Source organism: Malus domestica, chromosome 12 (assembly GCF_042453785.1).
Source record: "Malus domestica chromosome 12, GDT2T_hap1".
In the NCBI taxonomy this organism is placed as follows: domain Eukaryota; kingdom Viridiplantae; phylum Streptophyta; class Magnoliopsida; order Rosales; family Rosaceae; genus Malus; species Malus domestica.
Window position 1 is genome coordinate 4,179,436 of NC_091672.1, and position 27,685 is coordinate 4,207,120.

At 39.7% G+C, this 27,685-nt stretch overlaps 1 protein-coding gene across 1 annotated transcript; it reads right to left on the reverse strand.

The window, feature by feature from the left end:
- LOC103429280 (uncharacterized) lies at nt 1–26,283 on the reverse strand. Its single transcript, XM_070808998.1, has 21 exons — nt 26,099–26,283; nt 25,735–25,797; nt 25,560–25,632; nt 25,152–25,274; nt 24,705–24,874; nt 23,989–24,138; nt 23,204–23,656; nt 22,944–23,004; nt 21,390–21,532; nt 19,719–19,850; nt 18,883–19,002; nt 18,543–18,629; nt 18,242–18,364; nt 17,692–17,812; nt 17,466–17,591; nt 16,677–16,811; nt 16,097–16,248; nt 15,769–15,909; nt 13,962–14,285; nt 1,124–1,254; nt 1–719 (listed from the first exon to the last, which is right to left on the reverse strand). Exons 2-20 carry the CDS (start codon nt 25,789–25,791, stop codon nt 1,144–1,146), a joined length of 2,802 nt encoding a protein of 933 aa, XP_070665099.1. The 5' UTR covers nt 25,792–25,797; nt 26,099–26,283; the 3' UTR covers nt 1–719; nt 1,124–1,143.
- Nucleotides 26,284–27,685: the final 1,402 nt, after the last annotated feature.

A 27,685-nucleotide genomic window follows, 5' to 3' on the forward strand; every position in this document is an offset into this window, starting at 1 on the left:
TTGTTGTCAATCACTTAATTAATTAGATGAATAATGAGTTACATTTCATACAAACACAAATTTCCGAGTTAATGAAAACTAAAGAGTTTTAAGTGTTAAACATTTAACAAGCCAGTTTAGGGTCTCGGCATCTTTGTAATCCTAGCCAAAGGTTGCAAGCTTCCCTTGGTTCCACCTTGAAACACAAATCATAAAGTCCGACATAATAACAAGCAATTAAACCCGTAAGGCGTAAGAAAGCTGACTAGGAGAATCTTTTAGAGTAGTGCACCGTCGACTGACCCTCGATCTTCTAAGAACGATTCAGGAGATGGCGAGAGAGAGCATGCTTGTCGGGACACAAAAGATGTGAAGTATGAGAAGTTCAGTTGATTAACCATACTCATCTTCTATTTTGATTTTGAGATAGTTTATAAATCATACTCTTATCTTTCTACAACAAAATTGGACACCCAACATAGCCAGATATATGATGGAGACACTACTTTAGCTTCATACCCCCAAAACCCGAAAAATATGCTACATGTTTGAGACTCTTTTCTTCTTTTGCTTTTCCGACGGCCATGGGAGATGTGCACTCAGTCCGGGCCTTCAGTACCTAAGCTGAACCAAGTCAAGGATTGACGACCAACATCAAGCTACAAGCCGTACTCTGGCTACTGGATCTGGACCGTCTGTTCTCCTTAAACTCCTTGTACTTCCACCATAGTTGCGTATTCCTGCAACAAACGGAATCAGATGCAGCGGATACTTATAGCTGTCCCGAAAAGAAGTAGTTAAACTGTTTCTCTAAAATTGGTCATTCGCTAATCGTTATCCCAAATGTCTTCCAAGTGTGATTTTAAAGCTACAAGGGCTAAAGCACATTCCAGAGCCATATACTTTCGTCTCCCTCCTCCCACTAGATCGTGTACACATGAGATATCAACTTCTGAATAGTCCTACACACTTTCATCTCTTTATTTATTTATTCAAGAGAGAGAGAGAGAGAGAGAGAGAGAGAGAGAGAGATGGGAGGAGGAGAGGGAGGGGGGGGGGGGGTGTGAGTGGTTTAAAAACAAAGCGGATTATTAAATGAATCCTAAAGATGGTTATGAAGAAGAAGACTCACAACACAGGTTACCTCAGATTAACAACGTTCTTCTAGACTGACTGCATCTCACCGTGCAGTGTATTTATTACATTCTGTAGTCTACCAAGTGCACATTGCACCTTGTGCTTTTCTTCAATCGTCATGCTGATTTCCTCTGATGACTGCATAAATAAAGTAGAACTAAATTAAAGATCGTCCTTTTTTTTTCTGGAAAAAATAAAAAAAGATCTCAACATGAAGCGCACATGTAAGAGTTGAGTGCGTGGAAAAAAACCAAATCAAACCAACAAATTACACCTGGGACGAAAGTTTCCAGTTGTAAAGTAGTTACATATGGAGTGACAGATCAATTAGAATATCAAAGACTTTTCAATCCACAACGCTCTTCAAATTACAATTTATATATTTTTGGCCATTGCCCCATACATCACTACTCCCAAAAGACATTCTTTGGAGGATTTTAGAGAAGAAAGGAGTACGAGTAGCATATATCCAAGCTATAAAGGATATGTATGAAGGAGCAAAGACTGCCGTAAGAACTCATGAAGGACAAACCGAAAGCTTTCCCATAACTGTAGGATTACATCAAGGCTCATCCTTAAGTCCTTACCTTTTTGCGTTGGTAATGGATGAGTTAACAGGACATATTCAAGATGATATTCCTTGGTGTATGCTTTTCGCAGACGATATAGTGTTGATAGATGAAACTCAGGAAGGGGTAAATGCAAAGCTTAACCTTTGGAGAGAAGTGTTGGAATCTAAAGGTCTTCGCCTAAGCCGATCAAAGACAGAATATATGGAGTGCAAGTTCAGTGCAAATGGAGGCCAAAACGAGGTAGGGGTGAGAATCGGAGATCAAGAAATACCAAAGAGCGACCGTTTTCGTTACCTAGGATCTATCTTGCAAAAGAACGGAGAATTAGATGGAGATCTCAACCATAGAATACAAGCTGGATGGATGAAGTGGAAGAGTACATCTGGTGTGTTGTGTGACCGCCGTATGCCACTGAAGCTCAAGCGAAAATTTTATAGGACGGCAATAAGGCCGGCGATGCTGTATGGCACAGAATGTTGGGCGGTGAAGCATCAACACGTACACAAAATGGGTGTAGCGGAGATGAGGATGCTTCGTTGGATGTGTGGGCACACGAGAAAGGATAAGATTAGGAATGAGGATATCCGGGGTAAAGTAGGAGTAGCCGAAATTGAAGGAAAGATGAGAGAAAATCGGTTACGGTGGTTTGGACATGTGCAAAGAAGGCCTACTGACGCTCCGATTAGAAGATGCGACTATGGGACAGAGGTTCAGGGCCGAAGGGGTAGAGGAAGACCTAGGAAAACTTTGGAAGAGACTCTAAGAAAAGACTTAGAGTACTTGGATCTAACGAAAGACATGACACAGGACCGAGCACAATGGCGTTCTAAGATTCATATAGCCGATCCTACTCAGTGACTTGGATTTTCCAAGTCTCCACCGAGAAGTTTTCCTCACTCGGAAAATTAAGGGAACACTACCCCAACCTACATGCTCCACTCAGAAAGCTTCAACATACAAGCTTCAACAAAAAAAAAAATTCAAAGAACTTAGCGAAGAAGGCTTTGGTGTATTTAACACAATACGTTGAAATGAAGGAAAACTTATTTATTGATATCCCCGATAAGCTACAAATATGTACATATACATGAGTCAAAATAAACAAACAAGATGGAGCCTTCACAAAGGTTGCTTAGGAGAAGTCTCAGCAGTCGGTAGAGCCCCAGAAAGAGAAGGCATCGAAGGGGGATCATTCGGAGCCTCAGTATTGGACAGAACCCTAGAAGGAGGAGGCATCAGAGGTTGATCATTTGGAGCTTCATTACGCGGTACAGCCCCAGAAGACGAAGGCAATAAATGCCTTTGGAACAAACCCACAAATCTCTGATGATCAAGTAAAACCTGACCATCAGTTTCCTTCATCTGGTCAAGCTTCCTCTTCATGTTTGTAGCATAGTCATGTGCGAGTCGGTGCAACTGTTTATTCTCATGCTTGAGCCCTCTAATCTCCTGTTTGAGACTCATCACTTCGGCCGCCAATGATTCAACTTGGCGGGTTCGAGCAAATAGGCGTTGGGCCATATTAGACACAGAACCTGCACACTGAACACTGAGAGCCAGCGAATCCTTAACAGCTAACTCATCAGACCGTTTGGAAAGTAGTCTGTTATCTTTGGGAGTGAGAAGGTTCCTGGCCACCACCGCATCGGTCATATCATTCTTCATCACGGAATCCCCAACGGTAAGAGGACCAGTAGGGGAGACGAAGGATGGGCGCCATATGTTGTCTGGAGAAGGCGGGGCTGCCTCTTCAACAAGGTTCAAGTCAAAACGACGGTCGGAGGGGCCAGACATTTTCAAAGGTGTTGAAGATAGAAGAAGTCGGACAAATCAAGATCTTAGAAGTGCAAGAATGGAGCTTCTACTGGTGGAGATTCAAGTGTGCTTTGGAACTTAATGCTAGCCCCTATAAAAAGCTGCACTCGACGGAGCTTCAGACATCGAAGAGGCGCCTGCTCAGAAATCGAAGAGGCGTTTGCTTTCTCAAAAGCTGGGCTGCTTAGAGACCACGAGGGTGATCTCATAAATCGAAGAGGTGTTTGCTTTCTCAAAAGTTGGGCTGCTCAAAGACCATGAAAGCCGATCTCAGAAATCGAAGAGGCGCTCGCTTTCTCAAAAGCTGGGCTTCTCAGAGACCACGAGGGCCGATCTCAGAAATCGAAGAGGCACCTACTTTTCCAGCCTTGTCAGCACCTGTCACACGCACACTCAGCTTTGCGGAAATTATGGGTATTCTGTCGAAGACTTCTGGGGAAGTAGAAAACACATGAATCTTACTGTCCAATCACCCACTTCCCACACGCAACAATAGCTCATGGGTACCACAGATAACTTTGCTAAAGTTCTCTGCCAAAGTTGAGCACGTGAAGCTTGCAGCTCCCACTACATCGCTCTGACCAAGAAGGGTAAAATAATAGCAAAGAAACAGCACTAACAAAGTTTAGACCCATAAATTTTGAAGGTCTAGCTACCATATTATTACCCACAAGGGTAAAGGAACAGTACCACTGCTGGATAATTGGAAAGTCCCTGTGTGTCAACCTCTGTGCCTTGTGGCAAGGTAGACTAGCAAACATGCCCAACCTTTACTCACATTTTCGAGAAAACACTCCCAATAAGATTGCTTGCTCCAAAATCGAAGAGGCACCGTCCTCCGAATCTCGAGAGCCAGACTCCCAACATGACTACTTTCTCAAAAATCGAAGAGAGGGTAAATGAACAGTACCATTGCTGGATAATTGGAAAGTCCCTGTATGTCAACCTCTGTGCTTCGTGGCAAGGTAGACTAGCAAACATGCCCAACCTTTACTCACATTCGAGAAAACACTTCCAACAAGATTGCTTGCTCCAAAATCGAAGAGGCACCGCCCTCCGAATCTCGAGAGCCAGACTCCCAACATGATTACTTTCTCAAAAATCGAAGAGACACTGCTCCCCGAATCTCGAGAGCTAGACCCCCAGCATGATTGCTTTCTCAAAAATCGAAGAGGCATCGTTCTCTGAATCAATCGAAGAGGCGCTCGCTTTCTCAAAAGCTGGGCTGCTCAGAGATCACGAGGGCCGATCTCAGAAATCGAAGAGGCACCTACTTTTCTAGCCTTGTCAGCACCTGTCACACGCACACTCAGCTTTGCGGAAATTATGGGCATTCTGTCGAAGACTTCTGGTGAAGTCGAAAACACATGAATCTTACTGTTCAATCACCCACTTCCCACACGCAACAATAGCTCATGGGTACCACAGATAACTTTGCCAAAGTCTCTGCCAAAGTTGAGCACGTGAAGCTTGCAGCTCCCACTATATCGCTCTGACCAAGAAAGGTAAAAGAATAGCAAAGAAACAGCACTAACAAAGTTTAGACACATAAATTTTGAAGGTCTAGCTACCATATTATTACCCACAAGGGTAAAGGAATAGTACCACTGCTGGATAATTAGAAAGTCCCTGTGTGTCAACCTCCGTGCTTCGTGGCAAGGTAGACTAGCAAACATGCCGAACCTTTACTCACATCCGAGAAAACACTCCCAACAAGATTGCTTACTCCAAAATCGAAGAGGCACCGCCCTCCGAATCTCGAGAGCCAGACTCCCAACATGATTACTTTCTCAAAAATCGAAGAGACACTGCTCCCCGAATCTCGAGAGCCAGACCCCCAGCATGATTTTTTTTTTTTTGAGAAGAAACAATTTTATTAAAGAATAGAGAAAAATATAGAAGTGGATAAGAAGTCCACCAACAAATTAGAAAGGAAAATCCCAATAAGATTTGGCTACAGTAGCCAATTCTAGACCTAGCTCACTTAACTGCTGCTAACAAATCCCACAGTATTTGAGATAGAGAGCAATTATCAAACTCTTTAGTAACCGAAGCCCAAAAAGATGCCCAATATTTTACTCTCCCCCAAAGTACTTCTGCCCCCACTCCAGTATAGTCTTCAAAAATCCTTCTGTTGCGTTCCAGCCATATATTCCAAAAAATTGCCGATACCAGGCAACCCCACAGAGCTTTGGATTTTTTCCCTTTTCCAAGTGCCTTAAAATTGGTGCTTAGTAGCTCAAAACACCCTTTAGGAATGACCCAACTTACTTTAACCTCCTGAAACAGTTTCCACCATAGTTGGATCGAGTAGGAGCAATGAAGAAAGATGTGATTTACACTCTCCTCCTTAGCTTTACATAAACTACACCAATGTGGGGATAAACACATCTGAGGGTTTCTCCTTTGAATTTTGTCGCAAGTGTTGAGACTCCCAGTGGCCACAAGCCATACAAGTATTTTAACCTTTGGAGGAACTTTTGATTTCCAAATCTGAGAGTAGGGTGGATAATAGTGCACAATCCCATTGTTGCTCAGCGATGAACGATAGGATTTGCATGTGAACAAACCCGAAGCTTCTAGGTTCCACCTTCTGTTATCCATTTTTGATGGAGACAAGCTAACCACTTCCACTTTCTGTAATAAGCTGGCCGCCTCTTCTATCTCCATCTCATTCAGATTTCTCCTAAAATCAAAGTTCCAACTCAAGGAACTTGACGAAGCTTCCACAAAGCTAGATATGTTATGATTATGCTTCCTCGATAATAAGAATAATCTGGGGAATTGCTCCTTCAGCGGTCCCCCTGCTAACCACCCATCCTCCCAAAACCTCACCCTCTCTCCATTGCCCACATCAAACTTGCAACATCTAAGAAACTGATGAGCACCACTCGAAATGTCTTTCCATGGGCTACGACTTGAAACCCTCCTTGGAGAGGAAGTGCATTCCATCCATTAACTTGTAGCCCATACTTGCTTCTTATCACCTTGTGCCATAGGGAATGAGACTCCCTTGGGAATCTCCACAACCACTTAGCCAATAGTGCTTCGTTCTGATTCCTCAAATTCCCCACCCCTAGACCTCCTTCCTCCTTGTTTTTAGTAACTAACTCCCATTTGACCAAATGGGTTTTCTTACCTTCCTCCACGCCTTCCCAGAGAAACCCTTTCATTAATTTTTCTAGACGTCTTCTTACCCCGCCAGGAATTTTGAACAATGACATATAGTAAATCGGCAAGCTTCCCAAGACTGATTGAATTAGAGTTAATCTACCTCCTCTGGATAGGAAAGCCTTCTTCCAACTTTGAAGTCTTCTTTCCATTGTTTCTACCACTGGATCCCAAAACCTTATAGCTCTTGGCCTTCCCCCAAGGTGAAGTCCCAGATACTTTATAGGCCAACATCCTACCTCGCAACCCCAAGAAACTGCCATCCTGTTTAATTTCTCACTTTCTGAATTTATTCCTGCCAAAAAGCACTTTGCTTTGTTGATTTTCAATCCTGATACTGAACAGAATAAGTTGAGCACTTGTAATAGGTTGTTCCAAACTTCCTCGTCTTCCGTCAAGAAGAATATGGTGTCGTCTGCAAATTGAAGATGAGAGATCTCCACCTTTTCTTGCCCGATACACAAACCTTTGATGAGATCATTTTCTTGAGCCTTCTCCATTAACCTGCTCAAAACATCGACTACTAAGGTGAAGAGAAAGGGTGACAATGGGTCGCCTTGTCTCAGTCCTCTTGAAGCTTGAAATTTTCCCCTAGGCCTCCCGTTGATCAAAATAGAAAAATTTGCAGAGCATAAACATCCCTGCATCCATTTCCTCCATCTATTGCCAAAACCTTTTCTTTGTAGTACTTCTTCCAGAAATCTCCATTCAACATGATCGTACGCTTTTTCAAAGTCGATCTTGAGCACCAATCCCTTCTCTTTTTTCTGCCTTATCTCTTCTACCACTTCATTTGCAATGAGGACAGCATCCAAAATTTGTCGATCCTTAACAAACGCCCCCTGATGTGGAGAGACAGTTGTAACCAAAACCTCCTTCAATCTTGAAGCCAGTGTTTTCGCTATTATTTTATACAATCCAGTTACTAAACTGATGGGCCTATAATCCGTCACCTTCAAAGAATCTGACTTCTTTGGGATTAGGCAAATGAATGTTTCGTTCGTCACTGCATTTATTATCCCTTTCTCAAAGAACTCCTCCATGATCTTCATTATATCTTCCTTCAAAATATCCCAGCAATGTTGGAACATTTGCATAGAGAAACCATCTGGTCCTGGTGACTTGTCCTTTCCACAATCGAAAACTGCTCTTTTCACTTCTGCTTCCTCAAAAGGCCTCTCAAGCCAATTTGCCTCAAGGGCGCTTATTGGGGCCCAATTTATACCTTCTAAACCCCAACATGCCTCGTCGTTACTGCTAAATAAGGATTTGAAAAAATTTACAATATGCTCTTCAATCTCTTTTGCATTCTCTATTAATCCCCCTCCAACCGACTCCAACCTTTCAATATAGTTTCTCTTCCTTCTTCCATTTGCAACTCGATGGAAGAATCTTGTATTACCGTCCCCTTCCTTTGCCCATTCCACTTTGCTTCTCTGCCTCCATTTCACTTCTTCTTTAAAAGCCAAGTCTCCCACCAGGTTTTGGAGTTCTTCCCTTTTACTTCTAGCTTCAAAATCTAAGCCTTCCGCCCCCTCTCTCTTATCCAATTCCTCTATGTTTACTTCCGCTTCTTTCAAGACTTTTTCGATTTCGCCGAAACTCTCCTTACTCCAGCTCTGCACCTTTTTTTTCATGGCTTTTAACTTGCTCATAAATTTATAACCCTCCCACCCCTCCACTTGCTCCGATTGCCACCATTCCTTGAATTTGTTTCTGAATTCTGGATCTTGGAGCCACATGTTTTCAAATCTGAAAGGACATGGCCCCCATTTCACTTTGTTGGTGTCTAGCTGGATTGGACAATGATCGGAGATGACCCTAGCCAAGGCCGTTTGTCTAGCCTCAGGAAAGATATCTTCGCAACCTGTAGAGCATAAAAATCTGTCTAATCTTCGACACACAGGTTCTTCTCTGAGATTTGACCAGGTAAATTGTGCATTGAGTAGCTCCAAATCCTTGAGTTCTGTCTCTCGAATGAAATCATTAAAATTCCTCATGCTTTTAGTCAGCCTCCCCCCGTTTGATTTCTCATTTATAAATCTAACCACGTTAAAATCTCCTCCTATACACCATCTTGTTCCACACATACCAAAAAGTCCTGCCAATTCTTCCCAAAACTCCCTTCGCTCTCTATTTTTACATGGACCATAGACTCCGGATAGCCACCACTCCATCCCATTTGGCGCCTTAATTTTTATTGATGCAGAGAAAACACCGACCAAAGATTCGGTTACTGAAATGTGTTTTGTGTTCCAGATTACAGTTATGCCCCCTGAGCTTCCTTGAGCAGGGACAAAAATCCACTCTTTATATCTGCTTCCCCACACGCTAGCCACAAGACTTCTGTCAATCAATGATTTCTTAGTTTCTTGTAGTATGATGATGTCCGGCTGTAACCGTTGGAATTGCTTTTTCAATGTTAGCCTCTTCCGTGTACTTCCCAATCCTCTAACATTCCAACTAATTATCTTCATTAACACTACTAGTGCCCCTGTGAAGTTTGCTTTCTCCCTTAAAAGCACCCTCTCCCTTGCCTCTTCTGGCTTTCCCATTCTTCATTTCTTGGAATAGAGACCTTTTCAACGGAAACAAGGAAACCTTCATTTTAGACAAAAATTTGGAACTTAGATGTTGGGCCTCACGATTGGCCGATACTCCTGCCAATTTTTTCCTTCTACTGTACTTCAATATTTTCTTGTTTTTTCCTATTTCCTCAGTAACGGACTGCTCCTCATGATTGGTTGCCTCCTCCAACGTTGTCACTGCTTCCAAATTTGAATCAATGAAGAGGTTGTGGAGGTCCTCACAGGATACTTCAAAATCGTCAGATATTTCTTTTTCCTCTTGATAGTAAGCATCCACCTCCCCATCAGCAACAGAAGATTGAGCGGAGAAATCTTCGTCGTCACTGTCTAACAATTGAACCGAATCCATGCCAAAATCCTCCATCCTTCTCCACCATTGATCTGTTGAATTCTTCTCACTCGACCCGCCCGGTGATCGGACAATGTCCTCATCGGCCTCGCACTCCATATCTTCCTCTAATTCACTAACTGAGTCGGTGAATGTGAGGTTAGAAGACAAGGCTTCCGTCGTATTAGGCCTTTCTAAGTGATTCTGACAAGAGCCAAAATCATGTGGTAGAAGAAGCTTTAGCCGCTTTCCGCCCTTGTCGTGTTGTCCAAATCTCCCAAAGAAACTCGAACTTATGCTCCAGGAAGGTCTAATTGGAGCGCCTGCTGCATAGAACTCCATGGCCCGAAGTTGCTGGGGATCTCCCAAAGCCATATACTGTGGCGCGGTATTCCTTAGAGTTGGCAGCCTTAGATCCTCAAACGGGTTCGAAAACGTTAGAGACTTACACAGGAAGTCCATTTCGGATTGTTGATGAGATCTCAGCCCGTGAATAGTTAGGGTGAGTGGGCCACCGCCTGACCCATTCCAATGTAGATCGACGCCCACCGAATTACCATATATAATTGTAGATAAATGTTTGGCAGCCATAGGCCCGCTTACCACAATGTTATCTCCAATATTTGGGCTTTGTGGATCAAGGCCCGCTACTCCATCAAGTTTAATTGGAATAAAGTTGTTTTTATTGGGCCCGCTCCTGTCACATGCATTTCCACTATTTCTAGTGAAGATCTCCACTCTTGTTCCATTAAAATACTCCCTGCTTGTTGAAATTTGTGCCTCCTCTGTACTAGAGCCACCGCCATCTTCTTTCCCATCTAATTCCAAACTTTTGCTTTTACCCGGAGAAATCATGATACTGGAGCTTCCTTTCAATTTCGAAATCATTAAAAAATCATTTACCACCGCTTCTATTGATTGACTCGCCGTAGCTGTGACGTCCTGTTCTTGAGATGGCGTCCCACGCTCTCTTTCAGGGAAAGTAAGGTCATAGATTGGGTTTGCATGCTCCTCGTAACTCGCGCCCACAGTCACAGACCTGTTGTGATCAAGCTTTCTGTCACATCTGATGGTGACTGGGCAGTCGAAGGCGCCAATTCGGAAGCTGACGCAAGTCCCCGTCGCGTGAGCTGCCTTTCCGAGCTCAGCCGTCGCCGGATGATGTATTCCAGAAATCCTTTGTAGTTGCTGATCCTTTTTCAGAGACCCAACTAAAGATTCCGATTTACCCCGATCTTCAGCCGAAAGCATAGGTCTCTTCGCTGGCGTTAATTGTCGGATCCTGACCCTGAAGACTAGGTCTCCGTCAGCCACTTCTACTACCTCAGGGATGAAACCAGTGAAGTTGGTTTTTAGTTTTATCTTTGCTTCAAGCAGAAAACCGAAACTAGTGGTTGTTTGGTCAATATCCGCCAGACCTCCGCAAGCCTCACCAATATCCTGGAAGAATTTTTTGGTCCAAAGATGCGGTGGTAAACCTTCCAATGCAACCCAACCTCCATAACTGACCGCCAGTCTTTTATTTGAATTCAAACTCTCCCACCACCCCGCCAGTTCCACCTCGGGATACTCCTTCATAGCTATAGCTCCAAGTAGTGCAATTTTTTTTGCTTCCTCCTCGTTCTGGCAAACAAACAGTGCTTTGTTGCATTGAAATGGCGAGAGTCTGATGTCCGTTCCCAGAAGTTTTCGAAGTGAAGCCTCCACCTCCCTCCAGGATTGATGCACCACCTTTCTCTCACAGACTACAACACATCCCCAATTGTAAGATTCTTTAGAGCAGGTCCTCTGATTCCAAGTGTATTCTTTCCAAAAATCCTCTCTGGCACTCCGTGTGGATTCCTCAGTTGACGTCGACTTGCCTCCAATGACTGCATCCCTGTATGAGCCCTGAAAGCCGCCGCCCAAAAGATTTCTCCTAGGCTTAGTTCCAACCCGGTTCACCTTCCTCATTGTAGCCCCCGTCTTCTTTCCCCCTCGCAGGATCTCAGACATCAGCTCTTCCAGATTTCTCCATCCGATGCCTTTGATTGCTTTCTCAAAAATCGAAGAAGCATCGTTCTCCGAATCTCAAGAGCCAGATACCACATGCCACTTTTTCAAAGTGCTCTGACAGAGTTAAAACATGTGAAGCTGGCAACTCCCACTACCGTGCTATGACCAAGCAGGGTAAAGGAATAGCATTACTACTTGTTGTTAGGGAGACTCCTATATATGTCGACCTCCATCCCCAACGAACAGGCAGACCTGCAAAAATGCTTAACCCTTCCTCATATCTGAGAGGGCACTCCCAACGAAGCATTTCGAAATATTCAGCTTTCTTTCCCCCTGATAATACCTCTGCAAACAAGCTATACTAGAGCAAGAATATCTCATATCATCAGGGTTAAAAGCAAGAGTATCCCATATCATGCTTTTTCCCTGTCTTTTCCTTTGGCCTTGTTTTTACCTGCAAGACAAGGAGAAAGAGAGCAATCAGTCAGCACTTGAAATCAAGCTCCCAATCAGGAACTGACTGCCTGGAACCCCTTACCTGATTACTTACCTGGCATTGCTCTCGAGTACTCATCTTCAACATCTTATGTTTCCAGGGAAGATACCGCATCTGCTTGAGGAACAGATAGGGCAAGTGCGAAGGATACAAGGAAGCATGTGGAGACAAGCGTAACAGCACACGTGCCTATACATCCATTACTCTGTCAAAAGCAAAAGTATCCCATATCAGCAGGGTCGAACGTACTCTAGATTTGATGGACTTGTTTTGACCCTCAAATTCTTCAATCGGCCTTATACTCTGGAGGAAACCAGAAAACCCTCCAGCTCAGTTCAAGAATAAGCCTGTGGAAAGCTACTTCTTCAAAAGCAAAAGTATCCCATATCATCTCTTCTCATTTTTCTTCTCTTTATCCTTCATGCTGCTGCAAGATGGGGAGAAGGTGAACAATCAGCCGGAGCTCTGATTGCTTACCTTGTCTGTCACCTCTTTCAGCAGATCCCCTAGCTCGGCGACTTGGGGGACTCCTACTACATGGTTTGTATCGCGCTTGACCAAGCCTGAAACTACAAGTAAGCTTCAAGTGAAATTGATACATTACCTTGTGCATCTCCACCAATTAAAGATACCACCCCTGGATGGAGGAAGAGTACTTCCAGAGAAGATGCCACATCTACCTATGAGACAGATAAGGCAAGTCAAGATGATACCACACTCCGATACTTAGAAGTTTCGTGATTACGAGATCATTCTCCCACAATATTTCCTAATGTCATTTGTACTCTAATGTCATTTGTACTAAATCATTCACTTGTACTCACTAAAGGAGAGCTTAAACTTATGTACTTGTGTAAACCCTTCACAATTAATGAGAACTCTTCTATTCCGTGGACGTAGCCAATCTGGGTGAACCACGTACATCTTGTGTTTGCTTTCCTATCTCTATCCATTTATATACTTATCCACACTAATGACCGGAGCAATCTAGCGAAGATCACAAAAAGCGACCGTTTTCGTTACCTAGGATCTATCTTGCAAGAGAACGAAGAATTAGATGGAGATCTCAACTATAGAATACGAGCTGGATGGATGAAGTGTAAGAGTGCATCCGGCGTGTTGTGTGACCGTCGTAGGCCACTGAAGCTCAAGGAAAAATTTTATAGGACGGCAATAAGGCCAGCGATGTTGTATGGCACAGAATGTTGGGCGGTGAAACATCAACACGTACACAAAATGGGTGTAGCGAAGATGAGGATGCTTCGTGGGATGTGTGGGCACACGAGAAAGGATAAGATTGAGAATGAGGATATCCGAGGTAAAGTAGGAGTAGCCGAAATTGAAGGAAAGATGAGAGAAAATCGGTTCCGGTGATTTGGACATGTGCAAAGAAGGCCGACTGACGCTCCGGTTCGAAGATGTGACTACGGGACAGAGGTTCAGGGCCGAAGGGGTAGAGGAAGACCTAGGAAAACTTTGGAAGAGACTCTAAGAAAAGGCTTAGAGTACTTGGATCTAACGGAGGACATGACACAAAACCGAGCGCAATGGCGTTCTAGGATTCATATAGCCGACCCCACTTAGTGGGAAAAGGCTTTGTTGTTGTTGTTGTTGTTGCCCCATACATCACTACGTATATCAATCCTTTCATCCACAGCATGCAGTACATACCATATGTGTACATGTACAAGTTGACTAGACATTGCACTGCAGTTACTCTCTTTTTAAACATTTATATTTTATAATAATTGGAATTATAATGGGAATGGATCAAAGGATCAAATTCGAATGAGGACGAGCTTCAGGTATGCTGTAAGGGGAAAAAAAATCAAGATTCTCTGAATATGCAGGGTTATGCCTGAGGGTACAAATGAAAATACCTGTAATAACCTGATGCCTTCCATGATATAGTCAATCTCCGCCTTGAACGAAGATATGATTTGGCAGATTTTGTCATCCATATGCATCAATTGAAGCAGGAAAATGACTGCATCTACCATACTTGAAATGTCAGTTGCGTAGTGGGTATGATCACCAGTTACATGCGACAAACTACTTTCAGTTATCCATGACCCCAACGTATTCAATACAAGATTCAGAAGTTCGTGACTTTTATCAAACAAGACAAAGCAAGGGATGAGATAATAACGACATGAACTTGAAGAAATGGAAACGGTGGTCTTCTTGTCATCTTCAACAATGCACTGCGTCAGAAGGCAGAAACTTGAGAAACGGTAAAACTGAAACAAGGCCGAAGGACCTTCATTGTTTGAAATAGAATACTATGCACTAGAGTGTCATGCAACAATTTAAAAGTTCACGAAGAGGAGGCACAAAAAATTTAAAACAATACTACACGTCTACACAAACACATAGAAAGTATTAGAGCAAGATATCTGCGAAATGTTCCCTATATTGATAATTATTAAAAAGACATATATAGACATCCCTTCCAAAGCCCCATCCTCCAGACCAGCAGTAGTATGAGATTGCAAACAAAATTATATTTTGTTGGCTTTTTATTAGAGGACATGATATTTAAAGATTCCAATCCATCGATTCTTGTGTCACAACGTGCAACTATGGAAGTATGACACGGTAACTAGCAACTTACCACACATAGATACATTTATACTTCATAGAGGTTCCTATTGGAAAACACAACAATTTAAAATGAGCCTGTAAAGCAAAATGTCTTTGTTGATGCCTTTTCTCTTTGCCAGGGATAATGAGTCAATTATTATACATGCATGAATTACTCTCTCTCTTTGTTAGAAAGATATTAAACGTACCGAGGCCAGCCTAAACCTAATCTATTATCCTCATTTTGGTTACATTTGCAGGCAGCGTACCGTGGCCAGCCTAATCCTAACCCATTATCCCACCCTTGACAACTAGTTGCATGATATTAATGCTGCCTTGCATCTTCATTAAAAGGTCGTACCCAGTGCACAAGGCTCCCGCTTTACGCAGGGTCTGGGAGAGGTGAATGTCGGCTAGCCTTACCCCCATTTATGGAGAGGCTGCTCCCAAGTCTCGAACCCGAGACCTACCGCTCATGAGCGAAGGCACTTTCCATCGCACCAAGTGCGACCTCTAATTAATGCTGCCTTGCATCTTCATTAATACTAAAAATCTAATTAATAAAGGAAACATAAACAAAATCCTGATTAACTAGTGAAAAAAAAAGAAACCAAATCCTTGTGGGACAAGGAAAGATAAAGTTATCCAAAACTAAAACTTTACTTAAAATCTTAAAACTCAAGCCTCTTTTCTTTGAAATGTAATCGAGCCACTAACAATGACTTGTTACTTTTTCCTACTTCCAGATATTATTCTTGAATGCATAAGCATTATTCTTTCTTAATTTGTAGCACCCTCATTTCTTTCTCCACTTTAATTGACCCCTATCTTGTCCTACATCAATAACAGATATCAAATCTGAGCATCCCGTGAAAAAACTTATTTTCATGGAAAAGACAAATTTACATATGAGCAGCAGAGAATAACAGAATCAATAAATATTGAATTTCAGAAACGAAAAACACTGGAATCCTCTCAGTGGAACATATTCCAAACTAAGTTAGAAGACACAAGCAAGTAAAAAAATGGTGTTTTGGGGGGGGGGGGGGGGGGGGGGGGAAGGGGGTTAAGGCAGATGCTCTCCAAACAAGAAATGAAAGTTACCTGCACAACGTCAATCAGATACCGTGGAAGGATATTGCCTAGGCTTATAAAAGCTCTTTGGGAAATTATCGTGGTATTAGAGTCCAGTGTAATAAGCGTCCTAAGCATAGCACAAACGTTGTCTAGAGGAGGATTTTGAGACTGAAATATGTACAAAAATCAGAATCAGGAAAAATAGATAACCTGTAACTTTCAGAAAAAAAACGCAGCAACGCACAGTAAGTTGACAAAGTTAAGAAGATGAAGTTATAAAATAACAAGTTAAGAAGATATTAATGTTAAGAAAAGTAGAAAAACACAATAAGATGAAGTTATCTAGTCAACTCACCATCTGATCGAGTATAATTTTCTCTAGCATCTGCAAAACAAGAGTATTATCACCCATCTGTGACAGGCATGAGCAGACAATTCGGCTGAGTGACTTAAAAGTCCCTCGATTCGAGATATTCACATCACTCTCTCTAACAGGAACGATATTTTCTGCCATGATGAAGCCATTTTAGGTTTGGAACCCAACAAATTGCAATAAAAATTATGCATTTAAGTAATAAATTGGTTCTCTAGTAATAATAATATGAAGGCATCAGATCTTTTGGCAGCAAAAATAATAAATACCTATAAATAGTCAAGGGCAGGAACTTTCTATCCCAAAATCTCAGAGTAAGATAATATGCTAGATAATTTTTGTTCTGAAGCAGCCCTTTAAAACAAAAGTTGACAAAGTCTTACACTTGCAATGTAGTTACCTTATTAAGATAAAGCATGAAAAACGATAAATCATTTGAAAGTCATCATATTAGTAGAAAATTAGAAATTTGAAAGTCATCATAAGATGTCAACCGTTACAAATAGAAATTACACATACTAATACAAACCATGAAGAGGAGAAGAAATTCTGTCAGACATACCTGGGAAAACTCTGAAACGGGAGAGCAAAGTGATCAAGCAACTAATGTGATCAACAATCTGAATATACCCAGATTTATAAGCTGAATTCAGGACCTCTATGGTTCGAAATAATACATATTGTTCCAGATCAGGACCTGCAATGAACAGCAAAGAGATAGAAATGTCACTTAAACTATCCCAATTTGCAAATAACTTGTCACACTTCAACGATGTTCACACATCACTGGAAAGCAGAAGAGAGAACATTCATCATTACTTCATATTGTTACCATATAACATCAATCAGAATCACCCTTTGATGTTTAATGGCACGTCTAACCCCCTATATATTTGGATTTAATCACTTAACAAATGACAGTTACATTAAGACATGAATGGCAAGCATCTATGTTCCAGTTGAAGGAAAATTACTATCATTCAACCACAAAATGATGCAACAAAATGGTTTCTGCATCAGATTTTAAAATGAAATATTCTTTCTAACGAAGAAACTGATGAAGATAGGAATTTTTTCCCGATTCTTGTAGTAAAAGATAACTCTACCAACAAAACTACTGTGCAGAAAGGACCATATCTGGTACCCATGTGACTTTAACCCAGAATACTTTTGGAATCCCAAGGTTCCTTTATAATTGATATAACAGAAACAAGAATAGCTTGCATATTAATGGCACGCATGAGACATTAAAAAAGTCAAAATAACATCTATAGGGAACTTTGTACAGCATGCCAAACCTAAGCTGTCAAATCCATACAGAATCTAACCAAGGCAGACATGAATAACTTACATAGGCAACAGTAAGCTATTGACTTCAGCAAAAGTGGACCCAAATTAGAGATATAACAGAGGCAGGAAAGAGAAAGTTCTTGAGAATCTCTGGGAAGCCTTACAAAGGGACCATATGATACATTTCCTGCAAGAACAAGAGGCAGAATCATAAGAAACCAAGTTTTCTGCTGATGGATGATTGATCCACAAAAAAGAATACTAGTGTCTATCGAATGGGCTCTTACCATCATCTTGACTAATGCCAAAAAATTCTTCAAGTGACAATTGCATGTTGTCATATTCCCATGCAAAGGAAGAGTTCACTAAAGCACGTTGTCCCAGGCGAAGTAGAAGGTGCAGCACAACCTGAAGAAACATGCAATAAAAATCAGAACTAATGGGGTGAAAAAGCATAGCCCTATGGGCTTCAGTCTCAAATGATTTTAATAATTACTCTCTTTCTCAATTACTGTGGGATTTGTTAGCAGCAGTAAAGTGAGTTAGGTCTAACTATTGTTGCTGTAGCCAAATCCTATTGAGAGTTTTTCTTGTTTCTTGTAAATGGTGGATTTCTTATCCACTTCAGTGTATTTCTCTTTTCTTTTATAAAATGTTTGTTTCTTCTCAAAAAAAAAAAAAATGATAAAGACTGCCTATGGAGAAAAACAAAGACGATAAATAATGACAATAATATTGAATAACGTCCTAACACAGAGATACAAGATGCAAAACCTACTGTCTAGATTCTTCTGTGTCAATACTACTGTCTGTCTTACGAGGTTAAAAAAATCTTACCTGGGAATAGTATGGGTTTTTATCACCCAGCAGGATAACCAACATAGGAAGCTCTCTTATCCAGGTAATCTGAAAGTCTAATATCTCGGGAATACTCGGATCCAGGTACAGCATATCTTGTCTCTACGATGTGTAGAAAATATATCAAAATTCAATTTGAGAGAGAGAGAGAGAGAGAGAGAGAGAGAGAGAGAGAGAGAGAGAGAGAGAGATGAGTCTAATTTCTTGCTACCACAGGTATACTAAAAGGAAAGAAAAAACTTGGAGAAATTGCAAGCAGGATGTATAGAGTCAAGCTTACGGGAACTAGCAGCTCCTCTAGTACGGAAAGACAAGCCAACTTTAAAGGGGATACAGGATTGCAGTCCTTGAATGCCTCACTAAAAGCCTGCATTTAATGATATATAGGTAACATCATTTTCAGAAGTTAAAAGACATAAATCATTTAATACCCCACTACAATGGTTTGTGTAAATTGGGAACCTCTAATTGTGTTAGAACCAAATCTAGAGTTACACAACCATTGAAGTACTTAAAGAAAAGAGTCAAGACAATCTTGTAAGGAAAAAGGAATTCGGTTGACATAACTCTGCTGATGATAAACTCTTGGAATGTAAAATAGTTTTAAGCACAGCTCATACCTGAAGAAGGCGAGACTTCCAGTCATCTGCCACTTGAGAAACAAGTTTTGGAACAAAAGGAAGAAGTGAAATTAAATGCTTCTCCCAGACTTCCTTACCAGAAAGCGTGTCATTGCATACCTGTAAAGTAACAAGTTTCCAACATTTTAAAAGAAGCTTTACAGAAAGTATTAGAAATGTAACCTAAAACATACAGTAAAAAACTATTAAATACAGTAACTAAAATTGAATGAAATTTTCTTTTATAAATAACCACCATGGCAAGTTCTAGAGCATAAATATTTTGCAAGTAACAACCTATCAATTACATTATTCTATTGAACATAATATGTCTTAATTTCTAGGAAAACTACATCAAGCACCCACCAGTATTTGAGCCCCAAACTATCATGGCAAAATGTAGATCATAAACTTCTTTTTACTTTCAAAAGGTGATGGCTGTGGAACAACAATCCATCGTTTACATTATTATATTGAAGACATTATTTTAATACACTTTGTTCAAGGCAAATTACATCAAGCACCAACCAGTATTTGCACCCCAAATTAACCCCCATCTTTGTGCTTAAGGGGAAGATGTGCCATGAGCCCTGAAGGCCATCATCGATGTTATTAATACACATAAGCAGAATGCAAATCATTTTTTTTTGTCAATATATGAGATTATTTTATATTTCAATTCATTGAATAGAAACAATCAAATTACTATGCTATTATACTTATAACTGCTTATCACACCTAAATCAGTACTTTTAAGAAATACAGAGCATATGATGCAGAAATTTGAACAGCATGAATGCAACTTCATACTAAAACATTATGGTAGACGAACCAACCTTTCCAAGCAGAGAATCTTCCAGAAATGCTAAAACTTTCTCAAATAAAGCAGGAGGAGGGCAGATCCATTTGCTTAAGTGCAAAAATATTTCTGTCATCACAGTGTTCAATACAAAATATTTAACATCATCCTGTCAAACAGAAATAGAAAAGGACCGATTCAAGTTAAAAAGAGAACTTGTAATACTGGCAACAAAAGACCCTCATACAATGTGAAATGAGTTACTACACACACACACACACACACACACATCTACAGCTAAGAATGTGCTTCGCATAGTAGACATCCCTTTCTAAGATATTTGGTGCCCATATAGCACCTGCCCAGATCCTAAAGTTTGAAATTTCCCCCCAAGAAAAAACTCTAGTATAGAATTCTTACTATACACTCGGGTTTCAAGAATGTAAGAGCTGCCAAGGGGTTGGCCTGATATAATCCATAGAACAGGACAGACTTATGGAAACATGACCTTCTATGAAAATGTCAAGATGTTCAGATACCATTAGATAGTAATGAAAACTCCAAAATACTGAATCGCTATGATGCATGGACACGGACACGGATACGGAGATACGATACGACACGACACGGGGATACGTCAAATTTCTAAAAATGAAGACACGATACGGCAAGGATACGGCAATTAAAAATAATATAAATAAATAAATATATCTAAATATTATAAAATAAGCATTCAAATATACTATTCAAGTTCAAATTTATTTCGATAAACTTCAAACATTTAAAAGATAATCCACTAAACAAATTAGTCTTCAAACTTGAAAAACTAAAAAGAACATCCAAACGACTTAAAAAATAAAAAGAAAGAGTCCCTCATTCTCGAGCTAGCTTTTTCATTTCTGCAAGAGCTTCATCAGTAACCTTATTGCAAGAGACACCTTATTGCAAGAGACGATCCCATTTCCAGACACTTTTAACAAATGAAACTTGACCCTAGAGTAGGATCCTCTGAAAATCTTTTGACAATAGTTGCATTGAAACACACTACCTCCTCTTCCATTTTCCACTCTTTCGAGCTATTTGACATACTTCCATAGTGTACCATGATCATTTTCAACATTCTCAACTAGGTTGACATTAGCATTCGCATGATTATCAGGATGATTCATTTTCCTAAATTATCAACATGTAAATTGTAAGAATCAAATATATAAACAATAAGAGTCAATCCACTGTATAGACAGAGACTATTACATGAGAAATTTATATTAACTTAAGAGATTAAAAAATACATCATGAAATCCATAAAATATTATAATCTAAATATCATGAAAGCACAATAGTATATTATTTACAATATACAAAATACAAAATAATATTATATACAGAAAGCAAAAGTGGGCACGAGTATTTTGTATATAATATTATTTTGTATAACAGATAAGTGATTACTGATTGCACACCATCTGACCCCATTGATTGATCTTCGAAGATCAAAATAATATATTATACAGAAAGCAAAAGTGGTTTTGGCTTTTTCAATTTTGCATAACAGATACATTGAATTAGTCAATGGCTTAAAGCAGAAATGGGGCTTTTAGCTTCGAATAAAAACAGAGCAGCATGTTTCTTTCAATTTCAGAGGGGTTCTGCAATCAGATTGAGCTTCAAAATTAACAAAGTGAAAACAAAGTCGAAGGGCTCTCACCAGGAGTTGCAGACGGAGACGATGGAGACGATGGAGCAGTTGCAGACGGAGACGATAGAGACGACGGACGGACGGAGCAATTGCAGATGAGTCTGATTTCTGAGGTCCGAAATCGTTTTGGTTTTTAGTTAAACAATCGTTTCAGTTATCTAATTCGAATCAATCACGATTCTGTGCGGATCTATTGGATTTTTTTTCTGATTATCCTCTGATTTTGCTTGAAACGTATCCGAAAAATATGATACGCGTATCTCGACAATATGATACGCGTATCTTGGTAATAAAGAACGTATCCCTTCGTTCCGATACGTATCGGGCGCGTATCTACACGTATTTTGTACGTATCCGTATCCCTGCGTGTCAGATACGGGATACGTTGAGTTTTCCCCGTGTCCATGCATCGTAGCTGAATCGAAATTGCAAGACATACAAGAAATATCTTAGGTGAACAAAACAGAACAGAAATTGAAAGAAATGCAAGAAATATCTAAGATGGACAAAAAATAAAATGTGAAGGTCAAATACACATTATTCATTGCATTCGTACATAACTTTATACCAATTTTATTCAAAGTATAATATATCATTATCAATGAAATAACAAGGGTCCAAAAAAATGGAATATATCGATGAAAATATTGACAAAAATAATAATGGAAATTTTGACACAAAAATATAAATATAAAATTAAAATATCAAGCAACACTGTAGGCTTCCATGCTTACTAGAGTATTAAAACAGAAAGACCATAGAAAGGATGCAAAATAAAGTGAGACCAATCAAGAGACTCTTAAAGAAGTCATTTTGCAGAAACAATGATGAGTTTAAAAGTTATATTAAGGTTATAACTTATACCTTTTCTGAAAGTTGATTTCTCATGTTCAGGGGAAACAAAACTTGCAAAAACTTCTTCACTAGCGTCACAGAGATAGTATCACACAGTCACACCATCCCCCCCCTTGAGAAGGTTGTGATTCTAGTTTACCCTCATCAGTCATATACAAGAAGAATTTGACTGCAAGGTTTATGCTGTTAAGTATGGACATCATACAATCAAATGATTGTGTATTAAGAAGAGAGCCAGTCTGAACTTCCGGAATAAAATCTTGGAAACAATTTACTAGAACTGGGACAAGGTCTTTTAGTTTCAGGATGATGATTGAACATCCTACAAAAGAAAGCAAGATGATGATAGGTCAATATGAAAATGAAAAAAGGTTTTAAATAATTGGAAGTTCTTGAATTGCGGAATGCTTGTCCCACTAAACCGCAACTTATAAACACAATCTAAGTAACAAGCAAATATTATCAGAGTGAATTTTGATTTCTCCTGCTGTGAGAACGCTGCCAACTGCAAGGCATTTGAAACTAAGAAGTACAGACTAATAAAATTACATAACCAAAATAAGTATTATCATTCCAAAGTTCAGGAACTTCAACTATCAAACTCATATTGATCTATGTCGTGATATGAGCCATGACTAGACACATGGTGCCATCAGTAGAACATAATTGATAATGATGTATAAACACATGCTCCAATGTATCACATACCAGCAGATTTTGCAGGTACATCAGGCTCAAAAGCATGCAGTCTCCCTTGTCCAGCACCATTCTATTAAGTAAAAGGAAAGGTATTACAAAACTATTTCATCAATAAGGCAAGAGACTAAAAGCAGTAACTCAGAACAGTTTCTTCCTGATGCAATTATATGCCTAGATAGTTTTTTTTTCCTTTCATTTGGCCTCTGATCACCACTATAACCCAAGAAAAAAAAAAACTCTCCCATTCAAAAATTGTTCGTCCAGCTTCAGAAGTCAGATATCCGAGTATGAATAAAAACAAATTTATTTTCAAAACTTTCACATGTGTAGTCGAGGCTACTTTTCATGGCTTTCTGACTGACACATGCTTTGCACGAGGGGTCTAAACTAACTAAGTATAGGAAAATGATGATTATAATAACAACAATAACAAAATTTAACAGCAAAGTTTCAACAATAATGTGCAATGAAAGAATACAGCTGGAAGGTACAAGATAACAAGCAGGCTCATGCTGCACGATACAAACAATGAAAGAAAACATGCAAACCCTCCGGATTTTAAGAAAACTTAAAAAAACCTTTTCACATGAGCCAGCTTCTCTCGTGTTACATGGCAAAAGCGACAAGCATAGTTCCAGGCCAGCAAGAGCAGTCTTGAGCATGCCCTTGTCCTCTAAAAAAAACTGGTTCCTCTGCAGAATATCCTCAAAGCTTTGAAGAATCTGTCAATGAAGCAACTGTTAAAACAACCTTAAAAGTTATCTTTAAACACAAAAGAGAGTGGTAACACTGAAAATTCGAGTTCATCTAATATTTAGATTCATTAACCACACAGACAGACTAAACCATAAGCAATTGATAGGAAATAACACAGTGGAAAATATAAAGGCAACCATACAAACAGGCTCACACACCCGCCAGGGATAAAGATTCGATCAAGAATATCTGAGTACAGGAATAACATGTCTAGTGGGATAAAGAAAGAAGATGACAAGTAACCTAAAGCTCAACATCTACACTGCATACAACCTTTTACAGCACAATCTTAGGATACCTTTTCAGCATTCAAGAAGAAGGAAGGTGGATGGTATTGGATAGCAAGCTCCAAAAATTTGAAAGCCATCAACCGAACATCGATTGCTAAATGTGTCATTGCATTAAATATATAGGCCATCATCAAGGAAATCAACAGCTCTTGATTATCCTGGACAAGAAAAGAAGGGAAAAAATGTCACATTAAACTCATTGGCTATAATCACCACCAAACTTAATGATAATAATAGAGAGATGATGACAACAAAATCTCAAAACAATGTTACACTTAGATGAATCCATAAATACAATAAAAGCAGTGTAGATGTGAAACTACAAAATTGTTCTATTGTACGGAAGATGCATAACATTAAGAAAAAGTGAAAACTAGGAAGGAAAAAAGAATAAGCCCTTCAAAGATAATTTATGTCAATTTCTATGAAAGAGACAGAATTAATTCCATTTCCCCCCCACCCCCCCCCAGCTAGGAATGGCTTTGCACATCCAAAAGTATGGCCTGGCAGTTTAATTTAGTGCAATGCATGTCAACAATTGAATAAAATTTGGCATATAAGACACATGTATCGTGAAACAATTAAGAGAAAACTAGTGTAATTAACAACCCAAAAGTTTCTTGAACTGCAAATAATAAAAAATAATCGTCCTTGTTTCGCATTAATACATATAATTCACAACAGGTTTTTACCTTGCTGCATTCAGACAAGAATAAAAAATTACCTCCTTACAGCCAGGTAAAATTACTGACTTAAAAAGTTGATATAGCGTATCTCGAACCAGCCTATCGTCATCGCCAATGCGTTCACGCAGCTTTTCAACAACAGCGTACTTGTGCAACCTCAACTCTTCTGGATACCTAAGGAGTAAATCCTTCATACCCAATAATGCATCTTCAGAGAGAAATAACGGTAAGATTATTTGATATATACTATACGGTACAAAATATCAATAATGGGAAACAACTTCCTAGACAACATAATTATTGAGAAGGTCGTAACTTCTTCAAATTTAACACATTAAAACCCAAATCAATGTGCAGAAATACATGATCAACGCTCAAGGTAATCTATTTCAGGTTAAAAATAGATTAATTCTCATATTTTGGAAGATACTATAAGGCTATAAGCATTTTCATTAAGAAAATATTTTAAAATAACATTAAAATACCTTTACGAACTTTCGGGTTGTAATGAGATGTTTGCTGAAGAAGTTCTTTTAATGTTAAACCTTTCTTGTTCACTGCTAATCCTGCCTTCTCCGATGCCACACTCTGCTCGGGAAGAACAATTGCTGCTCATAGCAATCATTATTTAGTACTCATTAAGAAACTAGTTCACTACGACATTTGACATCAAAATGGAAGCACATAGGCAACTCCTTCATCGTGGCAAGAAAAAGTATTTCAAACAATCAAGAGAATACAAACTCTCATCCTCAATTATTCTTGTCACCCCCAAACAAACTTATTTTAAAACGATGACAGAATTTTCCTTTCAATGAATTAACGAAAAACGACACAGAGAGTACAAAAAGTAATATCAACTCATGAATTTAAGAACAGATTAAAGTCAAAACCTTTGGACTTAATTTCAGTATTCGTAGCGTTCTTTGGTGGCGGCAACTTTCTGCCAATCTTTCGCTTTATTTTCTGCAAAAATTACAAAAGAAAATAAACATCAAATGCAAACAAAGTTTTCAGATGTTGAACTTCCCAAAGAAAAATGCATTCAAAACCGGAAATATCGATTACTTTGAAGTCGATGCCGCGCTTTTGCTGCTTCTTTGCCGGAGCCTTGGAGCGTGCCATTTATATCTACAGCATACACACGATAAAACGATCTTATTAAGTTTCTGAACAGACTAATTACTTTGTTTATTGTATGAAATACAATTCAATTGACGAAATTAAAGGCTCTGCGATCATATCAGTTATTATCAAATGGCAATGCGGCGCCGTTTTCAGGCCTTAGCCAGCTATTAAGAACAAAAACTCCAGAAGCAGTAAACTAAACCAGCTCTCCGTTTGACAGCTGAGAAAATTTGGGGAAGTAAAAGGAAAATATCAACTCTAAAAAATTAAAGAGAACTAATTGGTTCTCACTTCCTTTGCGTACCTTTTTCTCGGCAGCCAAACAGCGGAATGGTAACAGTAAACTGTAGTCTTCGAAGTGCCAAGCAATGAAGTTGAAGGAGGAGGAGAAGGAAAGAGAAGGTCAAGGAACGAGAAAGTGACAGTCACGGCGGCGATGAATAATTGCAGAGCGTATTGAGAGGGAAGGGGGAGTTTTGAGGAGCGGCGTCTATTTTATTATTTGCTCATTTCAATTGTAAATAACTTATTTTTATCCTAAAAATTTTATAATCGAAATTTTTTTAAATTCTTAAAATTACTCAAATATTATTTTTATAATCAAATTTTGATTCAAATAAAGTTTTGTACGAATATGTTTTTTACATTGATATTTTAGTATAAAAAAATCGACTAAATCATAAAATAAAGAACGTAATTTAATATTAAATTTGTTATTTATGATATTCGAATTTAAATCTTTTTATTTTTCGGTTTTTGCATTTCATATGTCACGGTCCCTCTTTTGAACCAGTTGGGTTTCGGTTTTCATCTTAAAAAATTCCCTTCCGATTTCGGTTTCTACCTTGAGAAATCTGTCCGGTTCGGTTTTTCCTTGTAAGAACCAATGTGGATTCGGTTGTTTTTTTTCGGTTTTTACCCTGAATCTGTCTCAGTCCTCCTCTTGTACACATTTTTTTCGGTTTTACCTCGAAAAGAATCGGTTCTGTTTCGGTTTTTATATTAATTAACCGCTCAGGTTTCGGTTTTTACCCTTTCATTTTCTCAGTGTCAGTCTCTCTAATCGACCAGTTGAGGTCCGGCCTCCAAAACCCAGATCACACGGACGACTTCATTTGACGCCGGAAACTTGTCGGATTCCGTCGTATGCGGTGGTCTTGCGGAAGAGAGCTAGAGAGGACTGCGGGTAAAACACGTTATTTTCGAAAGTAAGTGAGGGCAATACTGAAAGTTTCATTGAAACGGGGCTCTGGGTACGCAGACGACAAAATGATCCAGAACACCGCCTAGTGCCATAGACGACGATGCAGCAGCAGCAACAACCGCAAACAACGACCCAGAACTCCACGCCGGCGCAGCCTCCCTCTGCGGGGTCTACCACGGCGGATGCGCCACCAACACCGACCCTCCTCTCATTTTCATTCTCTCACATCCTCAACCTCTCTCTATTCTCTCTTTATGCGGGGTCTTCATGCACTGATCTTACCGGTCCACCACCATGAAAATTCAAATAGAGAGATAGATGGGGTGGCCGCAGAAGGGTTTTCGTGGCGGAAGTGTCTGGCGTGAGGTTTTGGAGAAGAAGAGTTCTTTTTCTATAAAAATTCGATCTCGTTTCGGATTTATTTTCGGTATTTACCCTTTATCTGTCTCAATTCCTTCCCTTAAATTGCTTTGGTTTCGGTTTTTACCTTCAATGGACACGCTCGGTTTCGGTTTTTACCTAAGAAAACCAGTTCGGTAACGCTCGATTTCGGTTTTTACCTTCAACGAACGCGCTCGGTTTCGGTTTTTACCTAAGAAAACCGGTTCGGTTTCGATTTTTACCTTCAATGGACACGCTCGATTTCGGTTTTTACCCTAAGAAACCGGTTCGGTTTTGGTTTTTACC

Excerpts from the sequence above, each read along its gene's own strand:
- LOC103429280 (XM_070808998.1), bottom strand. The coding sequence starts at position 25,791 with ATGGCACGCTCCAAGGCTCCGGCAAAGAAGCAGCAAAAGCGCGGCATC. Across the intron at positions 25,275-25,559 it reads TACTGAAATTAAGTCCAAAG|CAATTGTTCTTCCCGAGCAG; the intron begins GTTTTGACTTTA and ends TGCTATGAGCAG. Across the intron at positions 17,813-18,241 it reads AAAACCCATACTATTCCCAG|GTTGTGCTGCACCTTCTACT; the intron begins GTAAGATTTTTT and ends ATGTTTCTTCAG.